The sequence below is a fragment of the Calidris pugnax genome, unplaced genomic scaffold (genome assembly GCF_001431845.1).
Source record: "Calidris pugnax isolate Ruff unplaced genomic scaffold, ASM143184v1 scaffold81, whole genome shotgun sequence".
NCBI lineage: Eukaryota > Metazoa > Chordata > Aves > Charadriiformes > Scolopacidae > Calidris > Calidris pugnax.
Window position 1 is genome coordinate 6,909,718 of NW_015090880.1, and position 18,975 is coordinate 6,928,692.

The window sequence follows — 18,975 nt, forward strand, 5'->3', positions numbered from 1 at the left end:
GTTCATGAGCAGGTGCGTACATACCATGTATGTGTTTCAACGGCAATATGAATCAAAGCACAGCAGAAAGAAAAATTACTGGATTTTTCTGGATGCAGCACTTAAAGGCACTTAAATCTATAACTCAGTCAGTAATTATAACCTAGATAGAGTATGAATCAAATTACTTAAATAGTGAAATGAAAAGTATATAGTCTTACGTTTACTTAAAACAATTTAACCTAATGAGTGTTTGTGCAAACCCATAGAAATAATAAGTCTATAATTAGGCAAATAACCAGTTCACTCTACATGCATTTCTTCTACTGGTTGGTTTTTTTGGTGAGTATTATGTCTACTAGCTAGTATTTGGTATCTGTTATATAATGTAGTTTAGCTACTTTTTAATTTGTTTTTGCAACCATAGAGGCTGTTGACATTGATAGAAGTTTTGTATTTACTTTCTAAATTTTCTTTATTTAAAAGTCATCTGTTGATCGTTTTTAACATACATTGGCTTAAAGTTGTTTTAATGTAGATCTTTAGGGAAATAACATGTGTATAGCTAACAACATTATAAATTAAAAATATGGCTAAGGAAAGCATTTTGTATGGCCAACTCTAAATGATGTTACCAAACATTGCTTTGGATTGCTAACCTGTTACCTGTCCTATCTGTCATACTTTCAAAATACTGGAAGTAAACTCTCTGAAATTGCCACAAACCACCTGTCCACATCATAAAAACTGCCTTCATAAATTATGGGAACTTTGTTTAAAGCCAAGGGATCATCCCTTGACAAAAGCACGTGCCTGTGCAGCATGGAGATGCTTGCTGTACCTTTTCTCAATATAGGATTTGAGGAAAACTTACCCTTCTCTACTGAACTAAAGGCTGGAGCTTCAGCTGATCGCGTGGTGGAAGCAGCATCAGTCCCTGAGCAACCCTCTCCCCCTCCCTGCTGTTGTAGTTGGTGTAATATTTCCGAAGTTCTGACTAACTGCAGTCTCTAAATGCCTATATGTTGTTTTATTTTTTTTTTCTCCAGTTGTTTGTTTTGATGCCAAGATAAACTTTGATGACAATGCAGAATTTAGGCAAAAAGAAATATTTGCCATGGATGACAAGTCTGAAAGTGAGCCCATAGAAAACGAAGCTGCCAAATATGACTTAAAATATATAGGACTGGATGGAAATATTGCTTGCTTTGGTAAGAACAAATAAATCCAAAAGACATTTGAAGACAAATTCATACTTGTTTAATGTACAGACTTTGTTTACGTTCTGACGTTCAATCCACCCTTGACAGTATTTTGTTCTATTTTGCTGAGGTTGTCTGTCCTTCCACAAGTTCTTGGGGCAATGAAACGAAAATTGTGTTGAAACTGCGCTGAAGACCTCAGCAGCAGACAGACAGGGCATGTGTGGTGTCAGAGAGCAGACAGGCTAAGGGAGAAGCTTGTGGAGTTTCTACATTCTGAATTTTTAAGCTGATGCAGTTGGTCTTTCCAGTTATTACAACAAAACTGAAAAAGTCATCAAAATTTGATTAATTTTCAAAAATGAGCCTTTGTTACTCATAAAACACTGCAAAAGCATGTGTGTAAAAGCATGATATTCCCATTCACAAATGAACTCCATTTCCCTTTAAGGAAAGCTGCTAAAGAAGCTGTTCAGTTGTTAAAAGGAAAATATTGTTTTCTTATTTTCCTGAAGTTTCTGTAGAACAGAAATTACTCCTGTGTTTAGAAGATATAAGTAAGTAAAAAAGTCAGCTATGCTCTACATAATTTTCACTTCGTACAAATTCTTTTACCCAGTACAACATTTTATTATGAATCTAATTGAATTAGTCATTTTATCTCAGCCTGGTGAAATGACTGGTTTGAGAAAATGTCCAGTATTTACATTGCTTTTTTCAGTATTAGATATTGCTGTTGAATTACAGGTGACACAGAAGTCTAACTTGGTTCAGTAGGAGCAACTTGCTGGGGACAAATAATTCACATCTGCTTCTCCTTGGAGGAGTGTTCATGCCCCTGGGAATGATTCTAGACTGGTGCAAACCCAAAATAAAAGGCAGCTTCAGGAGCATCTAATATCTGTCCCTACAATCTAGTCATCTATTTTACAGTAATAAAAAGCACCATCTACTGCTATCAGAATGATGGGAGGGGAGCTTAAGAAGTAAATTTGTCCTTCACTTCTCATGACGCCATCACTATTCTCAGTTTTTGTGTGTCTTTCTTTTTTTTTTTTTTAAATCAGAAGGTTTTACATTTCCGCAACTCTCATTCCAGTGCTTTTACATGCTTAAAGCAAGGTGCACACCTAAGTCCTAAAATACATATAAGTCATAAAGAAATCTAAATGTTGGTGTATATGCACCAGATTTTGAATTATTTGTTGCATTGAATATCCTTGAATAGGTACTGACCTATTTAGAAATAAATATTTATGTAAAGTTTTGAACCATGTTATGTGGTTGTGCTGATATGTTTTAAGCCTTTTCACAAATCTTATATACTTGAAATATAAGCACTTGGTATTTACAATTACAGTCAATGGAGCTGGACTTGCAATGGCAACATGTGATATAATATCCTTGAATGGTGGAAAACCAGCCAACTTCTTGGATCTTGGTGGAGGTGTGAAAGAAGCACAAGTGTATCAAGCATTCAAACTGCTGACTGCGGATCCAAAGGTAAAAAAGTTGGATTTGGGGCTAGAAGGTTCCCCGTGCAGCAATAGAGCTGAGTCACTACGAATGGTGTGCTGAAAAATACAGATAATGGTGTGGGTATCAAGGATGAGAGGTGATCCAAGAGGAAAATTGGACTGACTTTTCAGTTCCTGATCCACACTCAGGTTTCATTGGTCTCAGTGGGTGCTTTCTCAAGGTGGTTGAGCACAGAAGTGCAGACATGGTGAACGCTGCTGTGCTGAACTTTGAACACCTGGCTCCTAAAGGGGAATTTGTGGGGAGCTTTAGGTACTTAAAATATTATTCCTAGCAGTATACTGCCACACTAGAGTGAGAAGGAAAATGTGAATTAAGCAAATAGGTAATACTGAAGGCTGATTTGTACTCTTTTAAGCTCAGATTTTCTAAAATGTCTGATTCTGCACTGCAAGATAGTAGTCTGTGTTTAATTAACGTTCACAGGCTGGAATTGTAGCCTGGTACGTTCTACCACTTCCTTTTGCAGACGGAGGTGCAGTTGCTCTTTTCTTTTTGAACAACAGGAGAAGGCATCAGTCTGTGTGTGTGGATGAGAAGTTATTTCTAGAGATGCGTGTTCGCGTGCTGAGGTCACTGGTCCCCTTTGCAGACAGAAGCAGAATATCTACTGAGAGAACACAGATCAGGCGTAGGCATTGGAGCAGTGCCAGCTGACCATCCCTGCCAACGTGGAGTTATGCTTTTGTGCTTAGCCAGAACTTAAGTTGCTGTAGATTTACTTATTTATTTTTTTGACTACTGAAAATCTGTCGAAGGGCTTTGATCATCTTTTCCATCTCCTGTATCTAAGCATCGCTGCTGAAATCCCAATTTCAACATTTTGCTTCTTGTTGTGAATCTGGCATTACCTCCTTTGTCTCTTTTTTTTCCGTGCTTCCAGCCATTTTCTTAATGTTCATTGTGTTTGTGATATTAGCTCCTCTAAAGACCACCTTCCCCTGAAAATTACGTCACTGTAACTGTCTACCCTGTGCAGCAGTGAGTGACAAAATGTTGTGACTTCTCAAATAGAGGAGGATATTGTTTGCAGCAAAATTGCAAGGCAAAATCAGGAAGAAGATTCACAGCACAAAAAAGCCCAGGTCAACTTCATATCATTAGCTGTTGGCAGTTGTAACTCTCCTTGCATGTTTTTAAGGCACATAGTACCTTGGTGGCTCAACAGGAGCAGCAAGAGTCATCTGCAACATTTAAAACATTCTTCCTGGATCTTTTTGCGCTCCCATAGACCAGGGTCATGCTGACCTTTTGTTCATAGAGGTCTAGGTTTATGTTCCTTGCAAGACCAACAGGAAGAGAACTGGTTGTCTCCTTCTACATAATGATCTTATAAGCTTCAAGTCATTAACATACCTACAAGAGCACAGATCTGGAGAAGGAGAGGAGCACGATATCTTGGCTGGGGCAGAAGGGTGGCAGGATGGGACTTGAGATTCATGCTAGAGAACCTGATAGTTTCCTTCTTTGTGTGATGCTAGTTATGCTTGTCTTCATTTGTGTGAGTTTTAGCTGTTCTTAGGACATTACACAAGGATTTGTTTGTGTGTGTTTGAGTTGTTCTGCAGCACATGCTTCCTCTGATGATCAAGGTTTGGCTGAGATGTAATTTAGTTCTGAAACGTGTATTAGTGCTGGAGAAGCAGGTGCACTAAAGTCTTAGATACACAACTTAACTGATGATTATCACTCCGCTAAACAGATTCTTCTGTCTGCTACAGCACAAACAGCGGGTATTAATTTTGGTGATGAAACTTACTGAGTTTAAACAATTTTAAAACAAAAAGGCATTTCAGTAGCTCTCAGCTATATAACATCTGCATACCCAACATTTGACTTGTAAATGTATCTTCTTTCTATTGTGTAGTCTGTTTATACATTACTGCTTAATGCTAGTTGCTTACACTGGGGCTAATGAAGCTCTGCTAATTGGGACAGTGGGGCAAAGTAAAAGGCAGCATGGAAAGGACCTGAAACAGTCATTCATGCTTGTGTCTGTGCACAGCTGTAGCAGGGGTCAGTACTGGGTCCAGTCTTGTTTAACATATTCATCAGTGACCTGGATGAGCAGACAGAGCGTACCCTCAGCAAGTTTGCTGATGATATAAAACTGGGAGGAGTGGCTGACACACCAGAAGGCCGTGCAGCTATTCAACGAGACCTGAACAGGCTGAAGAGTGGGCAGAGAGGAACCTGATGAATCTTCCCCCTCTACTCTGCCCTGGTGAGGCCACATCTGGAGTACTGTGTCCAGTTCTGGGCCTCCCAGTTCAAGAAAGATAGGGAACTACTGGAAGGAGTCCAGTGGAGGGCTACCAAGATCTTTATGATGAGGAAAGGCTGAGATACCAGGGTCTGTTCAGCCTGGAGAGGAGAAGACTGAGAGGGGGATCTCATCAAAGCTTATAAATATCTAAAGGATGGGTATCAAGAAGGTGGGGCCAGACTCTTCTCAGTGATGCCCAGAGAGAGGACAAGGGGCAACAAGAACAAACTGGAACTTGGGAAATTCTATCTGAACATGAGGAAAACTTCTTTATTTTGGGGGTGACTGAGCACTGGAACAGGCTGCCCAGAGAGGTGGTGGAGTCTCCTTTTCTGGAGATATTCAAACCCGCCTAGATGCGTTGTTGTCCAGCCTGCTCTAGCAGGGGAAATTGGACTCGATGATCTCCAGATCTTCCAACCCCTGCTATTCTGTGATTCTTCTCTTCATACACCATGTCCATTAGCTTATGAATATAGAATTGGACTCAATGATCTCCACATCTTCAAACCCCTGCTATTCTATGATTCTTCTCTCCATACACCATGTCCATTAGCTTATGAATATACAGTAAGATAATTGAATGAATCCTTTCTTTCTTAACTAATAGTAGGCTTTCACTCCCTAGAGTCATTGAGGCTAATGCAGCATTCACTGTTTGGATCTGGTCAGTCATTTCACTGTAACCTTTTATCTGATTCCCACCTTGTTTGAGACGATAAAAATTTGCTCTTGGGAACTCGAGGGGCTATTAATTGTTGTAAGTGTCTCCAAACAACATTGAGTCTCTGAGGAATGACTAAACAAACAACAAAAAAATAGTCTGCAGGGCTGTAGTGTGGAGAAGCCCTGTCTTTTAGTTGCACTGAAATATGGCACTGGCAGCGTTAAGAACATTGCAAGAGAAGAAATCTTCCAGAAGGAAAGGTTCAACTGCATTTGAAATAGATCTCTCTCTTTCTCTCTTTTTAATTGTCTTTAAAATGTCTATTTTGTATTAAAGCAAAAAAATACAGGTATGCCATGATTTGATTTAGTGAAGCTGGGGATATTGTTTTTGAGAAAAATGAAGATCTTGACCGGTTTGCTGCTGGTTTAATTTGGCTGTTGTCAGTGTCTATAATTCTTTTTTTTTTTAAAAAAAAAAACAACCCACATTGTTTTTTTTTTTTTTTAGTTGCAAAAGTTTACCCACTGTTTTTTGGATGGAAATGCTGTCTCTGGAGTCAGTGACCCTTTTATACTCTGCTGGTCTTGTTTGCAGTCTGCCATATCCAATACTTCCTAGGTCAGACAGGTCATTGCAATGGTTCTGAATTCCTTTCTTTTCACTTTCTAAATTCCACGCACTCTTTTTTTATTGTTTTTTTCCTTTTCCTCCTCCTGCTTGTCTTGTTTCTAGGAGTTTGTGCTGTGCGTCTGCTTTGGCAATACAAGAACCATCTTCCTATTTTTTCAGGTAGTAAACAGGAAAGGGGAAGATGGCTTGATTCTGGGTGTTCAAACTGCTTCATTGCTCCTCTTTGTCAAGTAGAAGAGGTTGTTTCCTGTAGTATTTCAGAGGTTTTGAGTGATGCCTGGCTCTCCCTTGCACGTATGAAGTGCTGTTTCAGCCATCCTCACCAAAGTCCTGGACTGTTACATGATGACTGTTTGTAGGATTCAACAACATCTTGGAAAGGCTAAAGCTGAAACAAACAATCTTGTCAATAAATCTGCTGTATGGAGCACTGAAGCTTGGTTGCCATCTCTGTCCTCTGCTTTGGCCTGGTCCCGCGTATGTGACACTCCTAAATTCTGGCAGGTTTCTCTCACGTTGCAGAGAGAGTCAGCATCAAGTTTCAGATGTCAGAGTGGCTGAATCATGTTTTTGAAGACCCTAGTGAGTACGAGAGCCCATAATGACAGGGCTCTGGGTGAGATGTATTTAGTGACTACAATTAGGTAAAGGCCAGAAGCATCTTACCTACAACCTGAAGCAAGACACATCGTCTACCTTTTGCTTGCATACTATCTTGATAGAATAAAAATAATATTGTATACATTACTGGCATAGGAGAGTTGCCCATTAATTGCTGACATAAATGAGTTGCCCATTAATGTTGCTGACATAAATGGCATGTGTACCTGAGATTTGACCCAGATGTAGGACCACATAGTCTTTCCTCAGGCTTGTGGCTACACACCAGCCCTTCCCCTTGTTGTTCTGTCTCTTTCACATGAGCTAAAATAAAAAAATATGAGTAAAATGAACTAAGCTGTAGCAGGTTTGTTTTACCATTGACTGGCTCTAGCCCTGAACTTGACAGTTGACTCCTAATAGACAGTAACACTGAAATACAGGTGGTTAAAGGCCAAAACTGTTTGCTGTTCTTGTTGTCCTTTTCTCCCTAAAGCTACTTTGACAGCCTTTTTTGAAGCCCATCATCAATGATACGACTAAAGACTTACCAAATCAATTCATGTTAACAAGTTTTTGCTTGTCATGTAAGCAAAATACTATTGACAGATTGACAAACATCTCTCTGGAAAAAATATTCCACATTGACATCTGTTAACTCACATACAGGGAATAATTACTATAAAACACAAAAACCTTATTTTTAAATTTTTCTTCAGCTATTCTTTAGTCCAGATTAAAATTATTGTTTTATAAATATGGAATAGGCATTCTTATTCCTGTCCCTTTGCCTGTTTGCTTGTGTCAGGTGCATCTCTCTGTCCACCTCAGTGGTAGGAAAAGTAATGGCACTGATGTGTCTTGCCATTAAGTTGAAGCAGCAGCCTTGGGACTTTTATTTTCCAGGCATCTGAGAGAGTGAACAGAATTCTGAAAGAGGGTATCATTAAGTCATAAATTTGCAATTCGCTTATTTTCCAGCTGTGCTTAGTGTGAAAGTAATACAGTTTATCCATCCTTATTATTTAAGGCATTTTTATCGCTGGTTTATCCTTTTGACTTGAGGGATTTTTAGTATTAGTTTTCATGAATTTGCAGTCCATTATGTGGCAACAGAAGGGATAACATTCTGCTAAGAGGAAAGATTTGGGATATTTCTTTTTCAGATTTCAGAAATAAAAATGAAGTTGCCTGGTATAATTTATTTGGTCTTTATTTTGGGTGAGTTAATTCAGAATTGGATGAGCTAGTTCAGTTAAGACAATTCAGAAAGTCTGCAAAGGTTGAGGCAGTTGGGGCTGTGGTGACTGTATCGCTGTGTTACCGGACTGTTTGCTCTCACTCTGCATTTATAAACAGGGACTTGCTCCCAGTTTTAGGGGAAAAGGCTCTTTTGAGTATGGTTTCTAACTAGGCTTGACTATAGCTGAGGGGTTTTGTCCTGGAAGTTGTGCAAAAATCTGTCTTATTCAGTGAGTCAGTGCCTATGTTTGACTGTTGGGTTACAAGCCTGAGCCAAAAAAGGGGGTTTGGCAGATAAGCTTTTTGGGAGTTGCCAGATGCCTGTTCCGTTCCCAACCAATTATTCCCTGCATCCTGCCCTCTGAGGCATGGTTTCAAACAGTCTGGGAGAAAAGTTTGTGGAAGAAGGAGAGGGGAATGTTGTCACATGGCATTCCTGATCCAGGGCACCAACCCATTATAATCACATCAAATAAAAATAAAAATAATGTCGGCAGCCGAGTTGTGAGTGCAGGCAGTTTGCACAGCTGTTTAATGTGATCTGCAGAATGTCTGTTGTAGTTTTAGTCCTGCCAGTCAGTCAAGGCTATCAAGTCTGTCTTGACTAAAAGGAAGAGTTGCAGTTTGAACATCCAAGGCAACATCCAGAAACAAGGAACCCACTCATCTGATTTTCTTGATTTTCTTCTAGGGCTGCCTTTGCCCCTTGATGAGGATGATTATTATTGCTGTTAGTCCTGGAAGATTTGTGTTGAGTGAGAGGAGGGTGCTTTGGAGAGTGGGGAGGGGGCTATTAAGCTTCAAAAGTCATAAATAAAAAAATAGTATGTGAAGGTTTTAAAAATATAAACATTAAAATGGCCACGCTTGCTGTGATAGTGATCCTTATCCAAGTTAGAGCATAGGCTGGTTGTGAATAACTTGTCATGCATTTTCTGCAGTTAACTGACTAATTGTCAGTAGTGGATTTCTCAGTGTTATAATAATGCAAAACCATAAATCCGTAGGAGCAGATAACCCTCTCTATCACACATGCAGCCAGTGTGTGTGAAGAAAAAAATGAAATGTAAATAGCATTCAGTTATGGACATATATTAGAGCGTTAGCATTGGATTTGTTTGAATTGTCAGATTGCATGTCATCTCAGATAATGCAGAGGAACCCTGTTCTTACATAGTCATTAGAAATCTTTTTGCTTTCTCATTCAAATATCATGCATCCTTTACACACTTCATTACCCTGCTCTTCTTTACACAGCATGAAAAGTCTTTATGCCTTGTGTGCTTTTCTGATTCACACAAGAAGGTGAAGCATCGTACGCTGTTTTGAGCACTCTAAAAGCTGTAGCTCTAGAGTTATTGTAGTGAAAAATATCTGTGTGTGGTATTATAGTGTTCCACGATGGCTAACTGTAAGTCCAGTGCTCACACCTCTGCATAACCCTTTATAGCTCCAGCTGGGTGTCTGAAACTGGTGGCACAGAATTTAATGGTTCCTTTTGAAAGTTCGGGCTTTGGCTGCTCTGTTTCTCCCCCTCTGTGTGAACTGTGGGATATGATACTCATCTACCATAGATGGTCACTCTCAACACTGACTGAAAATTATATAGTTCATCTAAAAAAGTGCTATGGAAACAATGACAGTTATCATCACCTTTCCTTTACTGCTTGTTACATAGCCCTATCCTACTGGCGGTTTTGTACTCAGCATTGTTTTTGTAGAAGCGAAGTATTACTTTTTTTTTTTTTCCTTAAAGTCATAATCCATAAACATGTTGGGTTTGTGTTGCAATTTTGACATTTGTGTAAGATGACATCTAATCAATCATTGAAGTATAGCACATAGTAAGATCCAGCCTCCAAAAACTATGTCATTTTGATATTATCTCCTAATTGCATTTAGGGAGCACCTTTTGCCTTGAGACTGTATAAACACATAAGGAGAGACCATCCTTTTCTTATTTAAAGTACACAAAACACTCAAGGGTTGAAAGAGGAACCAGAGACAAAAAGATGAAGGAAACCTACAGTTAACCTGGGAAATCTGCCCAGTATTACAGGTCAATGTCTGCCTCGGGAAGGCAAGAAGTAGTAAAGTTTAAATGCAGCAAAGGAATTTAGGTTCTGAAAATTGTCCAGCAGAAAAGGTAGGTGAGTCCTCTAGCAGTTTATTTTGGGAATTCATAGGCTATCCTTGTGACGCCTTGGCTTTTAAAGCTTGGCAAAGTTTGAGATTACTATCATAGAATGACAGTTCGTAGAGGTAGAAAAGACCTATTAGAGCACAGAAACATCTTGTAACACTGGGAAAAGTTGACAAAGGCGTATTGTATTTTCTGCCTCAGAAGTTTGTACAAATACTTTGCCTTTAACCAAAGATATCGGAGCAGCTCGTAGTTCTTTTATAGAACTATAATTCTATAGGAGTAATCTGGGAGTTTCCCCACATTTTTATTAGCACTACATTGGTGAGAAAATATAGACTAATAGAACTTTAACAAGGATTTCTTATAATGTGTCTTTGCAGTTTTGCAGGAACTAATGTGAAATGACAAGTTCTCTTTTAGAGCACTTACAGTATTGAAAAGGCATTCGTTCACTTCATTGAAGCATTTTTAGAGACTGATAGCATATTGCCGATATTTATGAAAATGTGAGGACAATTATGCATTTAAAATGCATAATTGAATTGTCTTGATTTATAATCAAGACTAATGTATTTTTCAAGAGCATGTGTAGTATTGAGTCCTGAGTAATTGATATGTAAATATACTTTAACATGAATCTGCCATTATTTAGAGGCACTGACAACTTGAATGCCTTTTGGCATTTTAGAGTTGGCTATAATGAATCTTAAAAACTGGATATGAAAATAAACTTATTAAGAAGGAGGAGAACTTGCAGAGATTTTGTAATTGTCTCCTTTGGGGTGGAATAAGGGAAAATCACAAATGTTTCCTTTGAAGGTAAACGCTGAACAATTTATGGAAGAACCACAATAAAACTTGAGCTGTCAGGTTTGGATGGAATTTGAAAATTGGTGGGCCAGTTACACTCTCTGTAGTGGGATCCCTTCTAAAGCAGGGACAGAGGGAGCAGATATTTCCATTTCCTCAGAAGACGATCTGCCTCACCCTCTTGAGATAGCTGCTTTGTGGTCAAGGCTTGATGTATTTTCCTGTTTGTTTGGAGGTACATTTGATTAATGACCAGAGTGGTAGAGGATTTTATATTGGATGCTTTGTTCATTAGCAATTGGGACTGGCAAATATGGACTTTTTGAGGGCTCTCATGAGCCAGAGTGTCTGAGCCTGTGGTGGGTCGTGTTCAAGAGAAGTCCATGGTAATGGGTACGGGATTGTACATATCTCCTGTTGTAATACCATAGTGTAATATTCATAGAATCGTGGAGTGGTTCGGGTTGGAAGGCACCTTAAAGATCATCTAGTTCCAACCCCCTACCACGGGCAGGGACACCTCCTTCTAGACCCGGCTGCTCGAAGCCCCATCCAGCCTGTCCTTGATTACCCATCTCGCTCCAAACTGGGGCCTAAATGAAGGGCGATGGGTACAGGCAGTAAATCTCCATCATAAAATCCTTGCCAACATCTCCTCTAACTGCCAAATGTCATATCCAGCGTGTGCCACACAATGTGCAGTTATGTTTGTGTCTTAGCATTGCCTAGTAAAAGGAAATGCCATGCATAATACATCAGAAAAACGTTTAATCCTTTACTGTTCTTTACAAATTGATGAAATTGTGAAAATTTATGAGACTCATTTCACAATTAGTGAGGATGAAAAGGAAAGATATTTTAGATCTCAATATGGTAATTCATCTTGGTGAGATGTGTAATTTATTATGAATCTATTTATAGGTCATCTACCTAGCAAACTTACAGGAGAATGAAAGACTAATAATTTGATTATATAGGTAGTAAATAGTATATTAAAAACAGAAACAAAAAAAAAAAAAAAGTTGTAGGTGTCCTTACTTAAACTCTTCTGTAGAGAAAATCTGGTTTTAATATTCATTATTTTTCAGTGGTTTGAGGTGTTATGGCTTGTCTAGGAAAGTGTTTGTTCTTTCCATCAAAATGAAGAAATTTAATCACCTTACCTCCATCTGTTCCTCACAGAAACAGGCCTAGATGATGAACTGTATATTTCAAGTAGGTGCTTCTAGCCATTTGTACTGGGTAAGACATGCTCTTCTTCTGACAGTGAAATGAATATCAGCTGGTTTTACTTGTAATTTCAGAAGCATCTTTGATAAATGGAACACAGGTAGGGAGAGCATAGGTTAGTTGAAGAATAAGACTTAATTTGGGGGGGAAAAAAACCAGGTGAAACTTGGCAAAATTAATGAGCATTTTCCCATCGTAAAATTATTTTTTAAAGACAGAAGAATAAAGAGGCCAACGTTGCTAAGATTCTATTGTAAAGATATATCTATGCTTAAAAAATGGGTGAGGGGAATTTGAAACAGTTTGTTAAAATGAGCTTTTTGTCTCTTAAACTGAAAGTGCAACGTCAGGTTCAGTGATGTAGTTATTGGGGAAGAGGAGGGAATTGCATAATAAAATACAGATGTTGCACTTGTCTCTGGTTTGCATCCTCATATAGGGAATAGATTATGATAGGTGATTTTGTTATTATCATTAATCCCATATGCCACCTGAAATGACTGGCACAGTGGTGTGATCAAGAGTAATATGCAGGTCAGGCAAATAAGTAGCTTTTAAATTCATTGGCATCTTTTTAAGAAAAAGATCTGTTAGAACATCCACCCATTCCTATGGAAATGGGATTTTTGAGGTGCAGTGTATCTTCTGGTATTTTCTGTATTCCACAGAAATGCCTTTTTTTTTCCTTTCCATTTTTTTTAGTGTTGAGGTAGGGAATGTGTTTTTCTAATGTAGGTAGACTTTGTTTTTGGAGCAGGATACACTCTGTCTTCCCAGTCAGAGGAACGTATTTAGTTTGTATTTGAATAAGAAAAATATTCCTTGGCCCGTGTTCATCCATTCATCTGCATAGCTGAGCACAGAATGATGAAAAAGCTTTGGAAGAGAAAAATTCTTTGAAATATGGCTTAATGAAAGAGGGAAAAGCTATTTCTTTCCCTTGAATCTCTGTTTTGTTTCAGGTACGACTGAATTATTTCACAACTTCATTATTCATGCTCCAACAAGATATTCAAACCTGTTTCAGGTTTTAATATTTTATTATCTATTATTCTGAGTGGATGGGTAAAGCTGAAATAAATGAGCCTATTCACTTTTAAAGCTTGTCGTGTGTTTAAATACTTGGCAAATCAAGTCCACAACTACCACAAATGAGTAGTTCTTACTCTTGTTGCTAGAGGCTTAGTTTCATCTTCTAATAGAAAAACTCTCCTCTTATAGAAAGATGAAAATTAGTCCTGTTCCTCAAAAGACGTTATCTGTGTTGTACCTTTCAATATTTTGTTGTACTAGGCGGTCTCTAAAATCAGATGTTTTCTGTAGAGAAAAGAGGGAAGCTTATCTCTTTTAGTGCTCATACTTTTGATAGCAATCTGCAGAAAACATGAGGTATTCTATTTCCGGTGCCCGATTCTTTTATGGATGTAGTCTGGGGGCTGGAGGAATAGGAGGAATATTCCAAACAGGCTCCGTAGGCATCTAATCACGGTTCCTTCAGTTGCACAGAAGTTTGACTGATTTAGATGACTCCAATATTCATGTTTCTGACTGGGAGTGGAGACTAGCAGTCCGTAGAGTCTGTGTAAAGCAGCGTGAGGCTGTAAAGGACGTGGTCCACAGAAATAACCACATCAGTCAAAAACCAGGCAAAACTTGGGGACTGTCTCTGCGAATGTATTGGATTTTGTGATAATCACACTATCGTCTTCATTCACTGTGCTTGTGAACTGTCCTTGGGGAAAAAGCATGTTATTATGTGCCGTTTATATCAGACATGGTGAACACATCTTGTTCACTTGATCTACGTGTAATTTGTTACGGTGAAATGTAAATAAATGGCAATGTGTGTGTGTGAGTAGCTGCATATGTGTATGTGGTTGCTGCTCTGAGGCAAGTTGTGCGGATGTTTGCACAACCTTTTTTGCATGCAGTGTTGGGTGTTGCTGCACTTTGGAAACCATTTCTAATTATTTAAGGCTAAGCCTGAGCAACCGAAAGAGCTGCAGAGCACCAGATGTGCGTTCCCTGCGGGTGCAGGGGAGAAGGAGGGCTCCGGTCCCGCGAGCAGAACGGTGAACGCTGAGGAGCAGCCAGATGTAGCTGTCATGGCAGAACATTGCCTTCCTCCAACCAAGGACCTCTGAGGTCCCTCAGGGTAAGCGGCACTGTTGCCATGAAACTGCATTTTGGAGTGGGTGACATTTGGGCTGACCTTGTCAGCCAGTATTCACTTCACCAGAAAAGGGAATGAAATCCCCGTTGTGCCAGCGTGGCCAGATTGAGCTGTATTTGCAGACAGGCTCCAGCTGAGGTCGTTAAGCAAAAGTTAACATAAAGCTCTGTCCTCTGACAGAGTAATGCCAGCTTTGTGATTAAAGCAGAAGCCTTCCTGTAAACTATGGATGGCCCTTGTGCATGGTAGATTTGGAATTAATAGTGATAATAGAGGAAAAGTGTAACAGCGTCTCATTAAGAAAATAGATTACATACATGCTTATGTGATGTAGACAAGATTAAAACTCGAAAATGCTGAGCATCTCTTTTTTCTGAACTAAATCTTGATTAAGTCACCCTCCCGAATAGTGTTACAGGCTTGTAACTGGGGAAAAAAAAATAAAATCAATTATTGGGTGGAAATGAATGAATGTGCAGAGTCAATATTTTGTAGTACGCGGTGAAAGTTGAATGCCTGATGCCCAGCAAATCGTTTGATTTAAAGGGTTTGGGACTGCAATGCTTGACTTCCCATTGAAGAAATATAAAAGAGCAAATTACTATTTTCTGGGAAGTCATAAAAACCTTATCAAAATTGTTTGGTTCCTGCTGCTCCCTGGAGGTTTTCCTGTTCAACCACTGATGGACTGTGTGCTCTCTGAGTTGTGAAGGATTTGCCTTTAATCAAAACATTCATGGGACCCTACACGGGTGGCTTTGGGGGTTTTGTGTGTATTACTTAGAATCTCAAATACATCATTTTTGTTTGCCCTTTGTCTGACAAACTATGGAAGTAGTTGAAATGAAAAGATAAAATAAAAGCAATTTAAGCAAAGACAGTGCCTACTTTTCAGCAACATTCACTTAACTGCCTTAATAATGCTAAAAGTGTGTTGCACTTCAGTAAGAAAAGCAGATGAGTTCAGCCTTCTCCCCTGTCAGTGGGACGATTTCCCCTTACTGACCACTGCAGTTTTAGGCTTTTTATCAAAGAACTTCCTTCCTCCACTTGTAGTCTCAGCAGTCAGTTCTGTTCTGTCATTCCTTTCTGTCACAAAATCCAGTTGATACTTCCATGGACAGTGCTGGTCTAGATAAGCTTCAGTCCTTCACACCTCCTGCTGGTCCCTTGTCCACACTGAACTCTTACATTCTCTCTACTGCATGATGCTTCCATCTTTGAGTGCTCCTATTGAATTCAGTCAGACCACTTTCTGGTCATACATTGTTTGGCATAATCTTCTCCAAAAGGAATCTGGCCCATTAAGAAAAATTAATCATTTGATATCATTGATGGGGGTGATTTTTTTATATATAAAAATCATCTAGTATTAAGCTGTTGAGTAAGAAGAGCAAAATTACGCAGCCGTTGCTGGCCTGTGACTAGATTTGAGCTCTGATTAGAACAGGCTTCCTCTCTTCATTTCATAAATCACGGGTAGTCTGTGTACTGGGAGTTTTGACTCTGATCCAAGAAAAAAAAATGAATTTTGTGTGTGTGAATATATTTACATATTTAGTGTCCTCAGAAAAATAGAATTAAGCATTAAATTTAGAGGGAGATTTTGTGCAGTTCACTCTGATTAGTGATCAAATGTGCTGTACTCTTCCACCTTTCCTTTGACACCTGACTTGATACTTCATTTATTTGTGAGTCTTGCTGTGTGTTTTACCCTGGAGCACTCAGTAGTGCTCACGGTCAAGAGCTTGTCAGCAAACCTGCATTATTCAGAGTTTACCTTTTAAAACCAAAGGAGCAACTTTAACACAAATTTGTCCGCAATAAAAGGTAGTATTAGTGACATACTGGTGTTGGTGCTGCTGCTCTGTACGGGGAGAGGTCTTCTCTTTGTAGTAAATTGAACAATACCAGTATGAGATTGTTCTTGGCTTGCTGGGACAACTCCACTGTTGAATTCTCAGGTGCAGCTTCTTGGCATACAAATCAAACCTTGTCTAATTGTAGTGCCAACTTGTTGGTCAAAATCTTAGCCCCGGTGTTGAATTTAATTACACAGTAGATAAAGAGCATGAAGTACTTTCGTGTTATTTAGGAAATCGTGGTCATGACTATTAAATAGCTTGTATTATTCCCTGAACTTGGTACAGGGCTAATTGTTTATCACTCTCAAAGTCCATCGTTTTCCCACTTCTTACAGTCAGTGCGCTGTAAGACCCCAAGAGAAGTCACAATACCACCCTCAACAGAGGAGGATGATATTCATCAGAAATAAAGGGAAATTGAAATCAAGCTAAAAGTGCTGTGAAGGTGGGTTTTTTCCTCTCTTAAGAGAAGGAAGAATTCTTAGTGAAAATGATTGCATTATCTCCGTTTCTTCTCTGGTTTTGATGTACTTTTATCAGCTGATTTGCTCCAAAATAAAATGCCTGAAATGAATTACTGTAATAGAAAACAAAACACTGTTTTGGGCTATTCTTCTTTCCCCAGCTGCATTACAGGTACTAATACAATTTTTTGCTTACTTTGGGGAACTGTATTTGCAGAAAGTGGGGGGGTGTTTTGGAAGTCAAATATTCCACTCCCTTTGAACACTGGACAAGAAGAGGTTGGCTGGGTGGTTTTTTTTTTTTCAAAAAGCATTTTTCAGGACAGAACCAGCTCTAGAGGCTTTAAGTAAAGCACTGATTGCCCTGTCAGTCAGGGTGCTGAGGAACTGGGAACTTCACAGATTGATGCTTGACAGAATAATTAGAAAACTGTCACTTGAAGTAACCACTCCGGTGTTCCCTAAAGAAATGTGCCTGTGCCAAATGTGTGCTGTCCAAATCTAGAGGTTAAATGTTCAGTAAGACAAAACATAGCATGTCACCAGAGAAAATTACTTCCAACATGCTGTGGAAGTGATGCTCCTCAGGCCCCTCAACAGTGACTACACAGTTTATTGAGTTTACCTGCTTTGATCTTGCACGTGTATTCAAGAGCTTTTCAGCCCTCAACTAGGGGTTTTAACTTAGTAATGCACTGAGGCATTATCTGCCATTTCAGATAACAGAGGGCCTTGAAGGGTTTGAGGCAAAAGCATTTAAAGCTCTAACAGTGTTTTGCAGTTCTGGAAAGGTTTTACAGCAATTCTCCAAGTGTTTTTGAGTACCTTTTGCTAAAGTAAATGGTATCATGTGTTTTCTTCTTAATCCTTAGCCCACAAGGATGTATTTTTCTGTTTTGGGTTGGTTTGGAGGTTGCTCTGAGGGGTACAGGACGGGCTGTGACATTTGTGTGCTTTGGTTTTCATTTATGTTAGTGCTATGTTGTCTGCGTGGAGGCTGGCGCATGAAAGAAATGCAATTTGTGCTGGGAAAGATTGTTTAGTTTGTTGGAGTCCGTTCTGGAATCTCAAAAGGGAAAGATCCAAGGAAAGTCTCTCCAGGGAGGAGTTTTTATGGTGGAAAGCTCTGTTCATTCCTGGCAGTGGAGCTGCTGGTCCCAGCTCAGCTCCCACAGAGCTAGAAAAACTTGATGTCAAAGCTGTTTCTGGAGCTGGGTCTACGTTGCTTCACAGTAATGGGCCAGGAGGTGCGAAATGATCGAGCATGGTTTGTTTTCAACTAAATAGTTCAACATGAAGATACCAAGAGAAATGATCAAGCACGATGTTTGTTTTCAACTAAATAGTTCAACATGAAGATACCAAGTACAGTTTCTGTATGGGACAGTTCTCTGGAATGAACGTAATGGCTTCGTCTTAGGGCAACCAGCCTTGTTAAGTCCTTGTGTTGAGGTTTGTCTGATTTGCAGCTTGGAGTTTATTTTAAGGTATAATGGGCTTTTTCAGAATCAGTATTTTACCTAAACTGCTTATGGATTCTCTAAGTAATCAATACAAAGGATAATCTGAAATTTGCAGGCATGGATTTTCCTATTGACTTGGTGTATTATAGAAACATGTGCTTTATTTTGTCACTCTGATGCTTCAGATCACTTCATAGGTGAGAGTGGTTTCCTGATTGCTTGTTTTCTGTAGGCCTGAATCTTGAATTTTGCAATTCTCTTGACGGAGAAAAAACTGCTTGAATAAGTTAGAATGAATAAGTTATGGACAGTCAGGTTGCGTTTCTTAGCTGGAACTGCTGAGACTGTATTTGCAATGGATCTGTCAGTCAGAAGTAGAAGTGTCTTTTCTTTGAACATTATAGCTACTGAAGGTCAGTGTTTCTATGGATTTAACAGAATAATTTTCAAATTTCTTTTTTCAGAGTTATAGATGAAATTTCAAAACTGTCATAGGAAGAGAAAAGATTTATTTCCATGAGCGGTCAAGGTCTGATTCTCCTCTCAAGTGAAATATTTCTATTAGTTATAAATCTTCTGGTATTAGAGCATTAGTGCTGTTTTGTATTAACCTAACTAAAACCAGATCGGGTCCTTAATACCTGCTCGGTTCTTTCTTGGGCAGAGTGAACTAAACTGATTTTTTTCAAGGCAATG

General features: G+C 39.1%; 1 protein-coding gene across 4 annotated transcripts in view; it reads left to right on the top strand.

Moving 5' to 3' along the window:
- SUCLG2 (succinate-CoA ligase, GDP-forming, beta subunit) overlaps nt 1–18,975 on the top strand; it is a 139,153-nt gene that overhangs the window by 82,170 nt on the left and 38,008 nt on the right. For all 4 annotated transcript variants that reach the window (XM_014946839.1, XM_014946842.1, XM_014946840.1 and 1 more), the window contains exons 8-9: nt 1,029–1,190; nt 2,542–2,684. In XM_014946839.1, the coding sequence (XP_014802325.1) occupies nt 1,029–1,190; nt 2,542–2,684 (305 nt within the window). The remainder of the gene's footprint in view (nt 1–1,028; nt 1,191–2,541; nt 2,685–18,975) is intronic.